A 12,205-nucleotide genomic window follows, 5' to 3' on the forward strand; every position below is an offset into this window, starting at 1 on the left:
GAAAATAAAATAACTTTAATCGAAAAAAAACAGAAGGTAAAATTCCAACATAATGTAGCATATTGAAACCATACACAAGGCAACATGAACATGAAAAACATTGTTCAACAGCAATGTCCCAGTAAAGGTTTTTTATGTTCTGAGTATAAGCATGACCTATTACAAATACACAGCTTTTTTGTGCACGTTTTAAGTTTCAGTGAGAAAGATCATGACCAGCAGCAGCATATTTAATTAGATCGTTCATTTTCATTAAACGCTTACCTAGTGAATGTACTGGATGCAATATCTTCATATTAGAAGTATAAAACATGAAGCAAGGCAACGCCTACCAGTACAGATCTTAGTATACACAAATAAAGAGGATAAACAGTTTGCAAGTTTTTTATATTGTGTTTGTAGCCTTTTGGTGCTTTAAAATGTGCATTTGAGTCTTTCAGCATTTAAACATGACCAAAATGCTACTTCAGCAACTATGCACCGAGTGACAACTAATTATTGCTATAGAAAAAACATGTTTCCCAGAGTTTTAAAGTAGATGTAAATATATTTGCAATTCTCAAGGTTATGTTCAAGTAACAGAAATAACTGGTTCCAGTGTCCAAGAGGTGTTCTGAATCTGTATTGGCTACAGGCATTTTTTGCCAGATCAGATAAATATTTCACTGAATCTAAAAAAAGTTTAATATAACTATTAAATTCCTTAGAACATTTATGCAGCAATAAAAACCAAACACCACGGTCATTTTATCTTTAAAAATTACAACTTTAGTATCAGGCTACCTTGAAATTTCTTTCTGTTTAAGGACACTATTTCACAGCTAGCTTTACAGAGGAACAGAGAAAAAAAAATCTAAAACTTTTCAGTTAGATCACATTTGGAGTGAACCACACCAAAACAGTATGTGGTCAGAACAAGCACTAGAGCTTACAGAGTGAGAACACTCAGATAGGAATACGAAGGCAAACAAGAAAGGTGGAGCACCAGATCGAATTCCGGCCTTTTGTCAAAATATCATATCAAGCCAGTAAAAAAATACCACTCATGTTTTATAAAAGGGATGTTAATTTTTAGATAGCTCTGAAATAGCTGGTTTTAGCTGTATTTTAGCCAGCTGATTCCTTCAGCGATGTTTTAGACTTTTTGAAAATAGAAGATAGAAATTTCAAGTTACAGTGTATTAGCATTTTAATTCCAACACTCAACATACTATAACTAGGGTTCAGTTTTGAAACCCATTACATTGTAGAATGAGGCATTTCAACCTTAACAGTTTCAGAATAAGAAATGTTCTAGTATTTAAAGAATAATCAAAACCTTGGAGAGCAAATGGGAGAGAGGGTACAAGAAGCAGATTGTACTTCTGCTGCACTACTGATATTATTACATATAACTCATTAACTAGACCAGAAAAATTAGTGGGCATGCTCTTCACCACATTTGCAGTACGCATTAAGAACAACAGTTTGCCAATGGATGATAGTAATGCAACATGAAGAGTCACTCCTAAAAGGTACATATTCAGAACTCTCTCTGTCTGAATCTCAAAAAAAGTTATCTGTGCAGCTTTATTTCCCATTCCTCCCAACAGTATTAAATATCTGAACATTATTTAAAAAAATTGATTTTCTATTTAAATTCAAAATTGCCTAGGTAATTTTTTTCCTCTGATTTTAATAACTGTCTTGCTGGGGGTATGGTTATCTAGAATAGGAATATGTTGGTAATTATTTTAAAAGAAGCTTTTCTTCTCAACTGTTTTTTCAAGTCTTTGGATGCAGTAGGTGTTGAAGTTCTCATCAGTTTTACCAAAATAAACAAGTTCATTTCTGAGCACTGGTAGGTCTGAAGCCGATTAGTTCTCTACTTACACAGTCTCCCAAGAAAGGCAGGACAGAAGCAAACCCAATATATCAGGAGAATGGTCTTCATGAATAGTTGGGAGTACAGAGAAAACTCTTCATCCAGTTTACTAAGTAAGTGTCCTACTTTAGTTATGCTCAAAAAGGGAAAACACAGATGTAATTATTCCCAGGCAATGGCATCATTCTTTCTCAGTGAAAGTGAAAGAAACCTCCTCTGCACTGCTGATCTATGCAAAACAAGTATTCTGATTTCTTACATTGGCATTATTTTCATTTACATAGCAATGGTAAAAAACAAACCACAACATCAAATAAAACTTTGTCCTTAGGCAGGAAGAAGAAAAAATTATTATCTCACAGCTATCTTAGTAGATGGAAAATGAACTTAAAAAAAATTCAACAGTGCAACAGAGCATCTTTGCATCGCTTTCCAACATGCTGTTTTCAAATTGTTACTGGTCAATTAAAATATCTGTCATTAACATAAGAAACTGTGTAATTAACAGAGTAGTAAAAGTTAAAGACAATCATGACAACTGTGAGATGTTCCAAAAAGGTCCCTAATTCCACAGGGACAGATCTCAGTAAAAATGTCTAGTTTGAGTTTTAGTAAAATCACTTACGAAAAGTCCTTATCGGCGTGGAAAAATTAAGCCTGAAAACTAGTTACTGGATTCTATTTTTATTAATATATGCTTCAGATTACCAACAGAATTAATGCATTTTTTTTCTCTCAGTCAGTAGGATGAAGGGGGCCTATACTTTAAAAGTTCACATGACAGGATTCTTGAACTGCGTTTTGGTATTGGGCTTCTTCATCAAGCTGAAGATTCTAAACAAAATGAAAACATCATGAAAATACTCAAATATTCAAATACTCAAGAAGCACCAGAGTCTTTACTTTAATCATCCATTTTCCACAGTTTAACACAGGAATTGGCATGTGGTACTTGGTGGTACTTGACGGTTTATGTTGCACAGTACCTTTTGTTTAATCAAGTAAGTACAAGATCCACGAGACAGGAGAAGAATCAGATGATTGGGACAAGGCTCATTAAACAGAAGGGTCCATCTTCTTTTCCTGGCTCAATTACATTGCAGAAGAGTCAGCTCAGGAAAGCTGACTGTGTCATACAATTCTTATACCAGGGTTTCCAACAAGCAATAACCTTCTCCATTAATAAACACTAAATGTGATCCCCAGACAACAGTAATCACAGGTTGTGAAGAATATACTGCTTAAATTGAGAAAGCAAACCTGTATCACAAAAGATGGGTGGTTAACCTCGCTACTTTTGGAGAGCTGTATTCCAAGATGTTAATATGCCAGAGTAATACACCTTTTTAGTGCAATTCTGGCAGCTTCCTCAAATCATAATTCCAACCACCAGTTCTATATCCTCAAACAAGCAAGATGCACTCATGTTGAAGAGCCCAGTCCCAAGTCAATCTCCAAGCTCTTCTTATCTTCGTCACAGATCACTCAACACAAAGAACATACCTTATCTTTGTGTTCATTAACCTGTGAGGGTGCCTATGCCTCAACTACTATGTTTATCCCACACAAGGCTAAAGCAGTGCACCCCAAAGTCTGTTAAATACTCTAGAAACTACAGCTTGAACTCTCCAGAGACCTGATCCCACATGCAGGACTCATCTGGCTGGCTTGACTTACTATCAGCCCAGTGACTAACAACCTGCTTATGTAGTTTTGCAGCTACTCCAAGGCCCCTTACTCCAAGTGAGCCCTGAAAGAAGGCAACCAGACCAGTGATTTAATGTCACGTCTCTTTTTCATGTTGCAGCCCCTCTCACAACATATTGGAAGAGAGGCTGTAGCAGCACACCAGCTTGTAAAGCTGCACTTTTAAGTCCTGAGAACAATGGTTTAGCCACTTCTGCCACAATAGCTACAAAATGTCAATAAAACAGAGTAGCATCTATGATTCCCTCAGAAGCGAGAGACTGTTATAAAAGAACAAATAGTGAAGACTGAGAACACTAAGCTAAAGACTTAAGTGACTAGTTTGGAGCATAGCTTAACTGTTGACAACACCTACTCCCAATAGCATTCCATGCAGACAGCACAAAGTTAAGAACAGACAGGCCTATTACAGACTTCTGCCCAGAGCAGCAGCGTAGTGTGTTACTGCTCTAAAGAAATTTAATTGACATTTGTATTTCTAGAGAAAAAAAAAAAGTTACTATTTGTTCCCACACATATCAAAGACAAGAAAGCTTACCACAAATTCTCCATAGTCAAACTGGTGTCTCAGATTTAGATGGCTAACAAGATTTCTGGTAACCTGGTTAGAATCTGCCCAAGGAAGAGATACACAAATAGGACAGATCTGAATTTGGGAGAAAAAGAGAGAATTAAAAAAAAAAAAAAAGTTACTGGTAATGCAGAATGCATTAAAAACATGTTCTATAGGAATAACTAGACTATTACTCATCCACTATCAAAATACAGTAAAATTGTTTACAGAAAATATAGTTTGAGGTGTTCCTTTCCTCAGTGGTGTAGCATTCAAAAATTAAATTTCAGCTTGCCAAATTTGTTAGTGTTTCTCTAAGAAGTGAAGGATTATTACTTCTGTCTGTCACTCCCTTCGCCAATTTCCATTACTTTCTTTACTACATTTTAAGCAATCACTGAATCCTACTTACTGTTTGGAAGGATTTTCATAGGGCTGAGATGATCAAGTAGGTGAAAAGAAAAAATAACAGTTCCTAAACAGATGAGAAGACTGGAAAACCAAACAGATTTTTCTCTTCCACTCCTTCTGATAACCTAAGTAACCTTAGATTACTTCCCAAGTAACTGTAGGTTTCACATGAAACAATAACTATGTTACAAATGAGATTCTGTAAAAACAGATCTGAATTACTAAGTGAAAAGTAACTAATGTCAAGCTTAGAAGCTGAGTTTGTTTCAACTTGAGATAAATGAGACAATCGTGTGAGAAATGTCTTAAAAATGACCAGAAGATGGCCAAGTGTTTTGAGTTTAAACACACTGCAGTAAAATACAGTGTTTTTCTGAAGACTACAGCAACCTGTGTAGATATAGACTAGTTACTGCATGCTTAAATTAATTTTCACATAATTAAAATGAAAGTATTAAAGCATTAAACATTAGTAAAAATATATTTTAAAAGGGGGGGGTGACTACTTACAACAGGAACTATCTGATAAAGATGTCTATTATTACAGTGATCCAACAAGCGCTGCCTGGTAAAATTGGCTTCCTGACACAGGGGGCATTTGAAGGTTGGATGTCCACTGTAAACAAAAATACACAGCATTAAACAGCAAAAAAAAATGTTTTGGAAGTAGTGTTATGAAAAGCTTAACTGATCTGTTACAAGAACTTGGGAAAATAATGACAAATCAACAACAAAAAAAATGCCATTAATAACATAACTGTGGACCTAACAGAGCTCCACTGATACTTCCAAACTGCAAATGTAAATCAAATTTATTACTTGTACATCTAAATGCATTCTTTTGAAACTTGGACTTCAGAAAATACATTTATTTATTTTTTTTTTGCATTGCAGCTGCATCCTGTTCTTACTGGTAATATCTTTTAGTTCAAATCCTTCAGGAAAGTACTGAAAAATTCTGGTATATGGATGCAAATGAAGAAGAAACAAAAGATTTTTGATTTTTTTTTTCTGTAGCTTATTTTTTTAGTTAGTAGAAGCTTACACTGACTGTATGGATCTGTTGTAATATTAACTATCAAAAAAAAAGCAGCCTACCTTGTATCTCCTTGAAGTATTTGATTATTAGCCATCCCTCCGTTATCAGATATTGAATCATTCCTGCTACTTTATATGAAATAAAAAAAAAAAGTTAGGTTATTATTGTCATCCACTATCAAGATTTCTTAAAATTTAGTAATAGCATAGTAATATATAGTTATATACTTATTTATTATATGTAGTTATATACTTATTACTATATTTATATATTTATTACTTCATAGTATTAATAATATTTATTTATTTATTATGTATTTATTATGTATTGACTACTAGGTAGTAATAAATATATATGTGGTAATATATAGTTATATATATTTAGTAATATATATATATCCATATCCATATATATCCATGTATAGTCCCATGAATTTCAAGGCAAAACACACTATGGCACATATGTTAAGTTCCACAACTTTTCTTTTGGATCAAAGCAAGTCTCAGTATCTAGTTACCGTGGTGACCCTTAGTGGACTACCACATAATTTTATAGGAAATTGGTATACCATAAAATAAGCATTTAGTCAACATGAATGGTAGTGGAGTTTACAGCCACATAACTCTAAAGGCATTTTGAACTATAACAGCATAAGACAGATAGCATTTTATAAGTTTTTTGACTTATGGATATGTAAATAATCATTAAGTATCACGTGTTTGTCCAAGTCATTTAAAATTTTCAACTACAGCAAGAAAAATTTCCTCATGCGGTGCACAATATCAATTTCCTAAAATAAGAGTGACAAACAGGAACATTTTATAAAGTACATTTAACCGTATATGCACCTCAAGTTATGCCAGAAGAAGCTGCTCAGATATACTGAGATATACCACCCTAAGAACATGAATATTTATGATCACAAATCTGGTCACAGTACATTTTTTATACTTCTATAATGTTACAGGCACAGGTATTCTACTGTGGCATAATCAATAATTGTATAACAGTATCCAGAAGCTTCAGTTAAACATTGCTACAACTAGTTCTGGTAACAGTTTGAACTTCTGCTTTCAGTATACTGGTGGATTGAAAACCAAACACAGTTCAGTGTGCTAAAAAGAGGATGTCAACACACACAGTAAATAAAGCACAAGCTACATGCAATAAATACTCCATGAAACTAGTATGTAAAAATGGTCTTCAAAAAACCTCCCTCCCACTGTCCCTTCCCCTCCCCCCCCCCCCAAAAAAAAAAGTGCATCAGTCAGAAGGTATGAGGAAGAAAGCTCTTTAGCTTTACTGTCTGAAAGCAAAGTGGTAAATGGCATTTGATTTTACGGTGTGTAACATGCTGGCATTCCCTATACCCCTCATAAGAGATCAGTTCAAAACAAATTCAACCTGAAAACAAAAGCTTTCACAGTAGTGTTTTGAAACAGGATAACCACTAAAACAGACTTATGAAAAGGGAGGGGGGAATAAAAGAAGGGAACTTCCTTGGGGCTAGATATTATCAGATCTGTTGCAAAGCAAGCTGCTCAAATGCTGTCAAAGCAAGGAAAGTAAGTTGGAAATACTACATGTTTTTTGTTTTTTTTTTTTTTGTTTTTTTTTTTTTAAAGAGCCCCTAGAAGACATTCCAAGCCATCATGTAGAAAGGTTTTCTTCTGTGTGCTGAGTAAAGAAAAACATCTGGAAAAACTGTAATTTTTTGAAGTGTAATATAACAGAAGATAATTATTATTAAAAGAAAACATGTCCTGGGGAAAAAAAAAAAAAGTCCTTTGGGGGGAAAAAAGATGCATAGTTATACATAAAACACCCTGATTACCTGTTCCCTGTTGAATCTTGGGAAATCTGTAAGTTTGGAATAATAGAAGAAACACCATATTCATCCTGATACTTCTTACACGTTTTATAATGCTGTCTCATCCATGAAAATCTAACCTGTAAATGAAATGCCAAATTATTCATATTATACTGAATAATCCAGGGACAGAAGGAAGAGAATTCTGCCAACAGAAAGCAATGCATGCAGGGATTATTTAGACATGATATGCAGCAAGAACTCTTTAACTTGTGCCTCCCCTCTCAGGATGAACATTTTCCTCCCTCGCATAAGATCTTCCACTCCTTTTTTTCCTATAGAGCTTCTATCACTGTGAGACTGGAGAATGTTTCCACTCCCCAAACCCTCTACAGCCAGAGAGAAACTGAGAAAGCTCTCCCAGGAGTGCAAGATGTGAGTGAACTCCACTTGACTGAAACAAAACCATGGGAACTACACCTCTCACATCCAAGATCAATTACTGATGAGCCACTGTAGGGAGGGGCCCTGAGGATGTCAGCACCACCGCTCCTTGTCTTCTCCGGACCACTGTTACTCTATTCAGAGCGAAATTTTTTTGCATTAGGTGTGTTCTGACAATGTACAACTTTTCTACTTAAGGAGAAAAAAAAAAAACACAACATAAATGGAGGTAGATGAACAACAGCTTATAGCTGCCTATCCACTTTAGATGCAAGTAAGACAGTAATGAATTGCCTAGATTTTGTCAGAACAAAGCTGCACTGGACATGGCCTAAATCAGAATCTCAGGTCCAGCAGCACTCTGCCTACAGGTTTACAAGCTGAACAAGACCACATCTCATGAGCCTGTGCCTAAATTTCATTAAAGTTCTTCTGAAGATCTGCTTCATTCTTCCTTTTAATTTACCAACTTGTTACTGTTTCTTTCTCCCAGTTGTTCCATCTGGATGTATCAGGTGGAACAGAGCAAAAAGCCCACCTTTGCATACTGGCAGACCCAAGTCCCAGCTGAAACCCAACTAACATAAAGACTACCTGGATCGGGTGAAATCTGATGTAAATAAAATGGGTCACTAAAATCCTGGATCCGGTTATAGCAGAAGGCAGATTATTCTAGATTTCAGTGGGGTCAGGATTTCACACAAAGTTCTGATGATAATGCCCCCATCACAAAATAAACGGCCTGATGTTCTGTGGTGCAGGGAGAAACATCCACATGATTGTATGTTACGTACAGAATTAAATTACAAACAAAAAACACAACTTGAGTAAGTTTTGAAGTAACTCTAAGCACTTTCATTTCCCTACTGGAAGTGTCTGAGGTTTTCCATACATCTCTAACTTTCATTTTCAGTCACCTAACTTTTATTTTGCCAGTTTTATAGCTATATCCAGTTTTCTCATTGTTTTGGAGGAAAAACTGGCACCCCACTCAGGAAGTCACTGTAGACAATACAAGATCTTCTTTCAGTTTACATGTTAAGCATACCTAACAGGTAGCTAATGGTAGGCATCACGTGCCTCATATATACAAGCCAAACAAAACTAAGTCCAAACTACTACAGGCTTTTTTTTTTTTTTTAGCTCCCAGACATGAAAGGCACACAGTAAGAGTGTGTCTGTTTAAAAATAAGAACAAGGTTATTCAACTTTTTGTAAAGTTTTACTCTACCTGCTTCTCACAGCATCTACAGCCCCCAGAAGCTTTCTTCATATTGTTTTCAACATCTAGAGCCCTTTTGGGATAAGATCTTTCTTTTTTAGTCACACTCCCCCGGCAGAGAGGACAATGTGTTCCACTTTCTCTGATAGCTGTCAAGAAGCACTTCCTGCAAAATCTAAATTGAAAAGTTACCACAAACACAGATTAGCAAAGTGAAAAAAGTTAGATATTTGTCCTTCAGAAGAAATGAGTGATTATTAGCAAAAAAGTGATACATCACAGACTACTGGACAAAAATCTTTATAAGATAGAAATAAGAAAAATGAATGGTGCTTACAAAGAAGTATATGGAAATTAGGGGAAGCCGGCAATGAATTTCAGGTAAAGATCTTACTATTTTCTGTCTAGTGCTCCCGAGCTCTACACTGGATTGATCATTAATGAGATATTAAATGGTGCAGCAGGCACGTGACACTGGAAAATCTTATCAGAGTAATTCCTGTTTATTGTCCTTAAGTGGAGCCAAAAATACCGCCAAGCCTCATTTCTGTAGTTTTCCCAAAGATTTCAGTTCGTTCACTTCTGCGTTTCTCCTCAGGCTTCTTTGCGAAGCCTTGTACACCAACTATCAAGGGTACCTTGCCTTTCTAACCACCCTGTATGGTTAAGCAGAGGAGTAAATTGTGATTAAACGTTCCTCTAGGAAGGCATGGATTTCCACTAGGAACGGACGAAGGGAAAGAGGGAATAACTGACCCACGCTCCCGTTGGGAAAGCGAACGGGGGGGGCACAAACAAAGCCCAGAAGTGCGGGGGACACCTCAGCAGGAGCCAGCCTCGCACCGAGCCCTTGTCAACCTGCCTTACCTCGGGGCGCTGCCTGAAAACCGGGCTGGAGGTGGGGGGGGGGGGGAGGGAAAGAAGGAGGGCAGGGAAATAAAGCGCAGCGATACCCACACATGCTGGCAGTTGGCGGTCCTCACGGGCGTTTTGAACACCTCCTGGCACACGGGACAGTAGAAATCATCCTCGTCGAAGCGCTGCGCGGCCGCCTCCCCAGCCATGGCGAGGCGTCGGGGCCTCGCAGCGCGCTGTGCGGGGGGCCAGGTGCCAGCACCCCCCGACCCCCCGCCGCGCCCCCCGCGGGGCCACCAGAAGATGGCGGGCGGGCACCTGGCGCCAGGTGGGCGGCGGCGGAACGGGAACGGGAACAGGGACGGGGACGGGCCCGGCACGGCCCGGGCCCGGCTCGGGAAGCGCCGCCGCCGCCGCCGCCCCTCAGCGCTCGTTGCCCGCCCCCCGGCAGCGCCGCTCCCCGCTGCTGCAGCCGCCGCCCTCGCCCCCTCCGCGCAGCCTGCGGGCGGCTCAGCCGCGGCTCGCCCGGCCGGGCTCCACGCTGCGCCCAGGCCCCGCTGCCGCCGCCTCCGCCGCCACCACCACGGCTTCGCCCGGGGGACAGGGGCGGGACCGGGGCCTGGGGCGGGCCTGGGTTTCCATGGCGATCGCCTCCCGGCCCGGCGGGACTCTTGTGACACGGCGGGGCCGCCTCGCCTCGCCTCGCCCCGCTCCGCCCGGCACGGCGCGGCACGGCCGCCCCCTCACCCTTCACCTCTCGCCCCGCGCCCACCGCCGCTGCCGGCCCCTTCCCGGCCCCGGGCTTGGGGACGGCGCCCATGTCCCCCAGGGCGTGCGGCTCCCCCCTCCCCAGGGTGCCCGGGCTGTGGTGCCCGCCGCCAGGGGGCTCCGCCGGGCCCCGCTGTGGCCGTGGGTTTGGGGCCCTGGGGTGCTCCTGGCAGGAGAAGGTTGTGCCGCCCACACGTCCACCCGCTGCGAGCCTCATGTCCCTGTCCTCACCCCCGTTTTGAGTACGGGGCGGCTGCAAACAGCGATGTGGAAAAGCATAAAGCAAGTGCTGGCCCCTCAAATTGCGAGGGGAAGCGCTGCAGGTCTTGTATGGGCACCCTGAGTCTTTGGGAGATAATAAAAACCCACAGCCAACCCAGCTAAGTGCAGACATTTCATCCATGTCATAACATTCAGGAGCTTCAATTATTAACTAGGTGAACGTTTTCCAGTTATGCTGACCAGCACTAATAAATTTGGGACTTTGTGTTAGGAAACTCTTGAGGTATTGAATGTTCTGCAGCTGGTTCAGCACTGTACATTGACAAAGCTGGATTTCGGTAATACCTCTGCCTAATGAAACTCGTAGCCTACGCAAAACAAAAACTATGCGTGTGCCCTTTGCTCCGCTGTAAGGCATTGCTGGTGGAACACACTGCCTAGTGCTGAGGGGACTGCGCCAGCAGCATCAGCTGCAGAACAAGGTTCAGAAGATGGCTTATAGAAAGATGGCCCCATGCGGCCTCACACGGGCTATTCAGGAATGCACCTGACCCCTCACTGTGGCCATCTGGATGTCATCCAGCATGAGAAACACATCAGCTCTTTAGTTTTGAGCAAGAAAGACCATCAGGATAACCAAAAATTAGTTACTTACTTTCTGTGATACTTTACTTCGTGTACGGAGTGCTTTCCATATACGCATACCCATTATTATAATAAAGAAAGAAAGAAAGAAATAAGCTGTGTTATGTCTAAGAATTAATTTCTTGTGATAGGAAAAAAATAAATGGCAAGTAAAATATATATATATAGATAGACAGGTAGATTTACTAACACTAGCAGTATTTCTATGTGTAGTTTTACTGGTATTAGTAATATTTAGGTCACAATTTCTACTTACTGAATCATACTGACAGAAACTTCTAGCAGTAAGCCAGCAGTTGTTATTTATTCCACAATAACAAGTTGTAAGAATATAATTATAGTGATACAGCTATGCCAACAAATTACTCTGTATTGAGAAGACTTTGGACCTGCTAAGCCCATCTAGCACTGACCTCCTCTGAACATAACTTTTGGCAGATAAACAGCAAACAAAATGCTGGCAATGTTTTAAAAAAGAAACAGATTCATGGAGATTGTATTTGTTTGAGAATATATTAATTTGTAGGTATTATATTAATTTGTAATAAAACTAATATTCAGGTTGGGCCTAGTCTCTCTGGGCTGAAGATAAATGTTTCCTTCACCTTCATGTTCCTTTTCTCCTTGGGACTGCAGCTGTCTCTACCACAAGTAGATGTCTAGAA

At 39.7% G+C, this 12,205-nt stretch overlaps 1 protein-coding gene across 4 annotated transcripts; it reads right to left on the reverse strand.

Annotated features, from left to right (window-relative positions):
• RNF138 (ring finger protein 138) lies at nt 1–10,726 on the reverse strand. 4 transcript variants are annotated; one of them, XM_068671801.1, is made up of 7 exons: nt 10,008–10,692; nt 9,060–9,225; nt 7,409–7,524; nt 5,634–5,702; nt 5,046–5,151; nt 4,110–4,183; nt 1–2,698 (listed from the first exon to the last, which is right to left on the reverse strand). In XM_068671801.1, exons 1-6 carry the CDS (start codon nt 10,112–10,114, stop codon nt 4,145–4,147), a joined length of 603 nt encoding a protein of 200 aa, XP_068527902.1. In that variant the 5' UTR covers nt 10,115–10,692; the 3' UTR covers nt 1–2,698; nt 4,110–4,144. The 4 variants fall into 4 exon arrangements, with proteins under 4 accessions (XP_068527902.1, XP_068527901.1, XP_068527900.1 ...); XM_068671800.1 differs by having other exon boundaries at nt 4,110–4,217; nt 10,008–10,674; XM_068671799.1 differs by lacking the exon at nt 1–2,698 and adding an exon at nt 2,709–3,124 and having other exon boundaries at nt 4,110–4,217; nt 5,634–5,699; nt 10,008–10,726.
• Between the last annotated feature and the right edge of the window lie 1,479 nt (nt 10,727–12,205).

Source organism: Anas acuta, chromosome 2, assembly GCF_963932015.1.
Source record: "Anas acuta chromosome 2, bAnaAcu1.1, whole genome shotgun sequence".
Taxonomy (NCBI): Eukaryota; Metazoa; Chordata; class Aves; order Anseriformes; family Anatidae; genus Anas; species Anas acuta.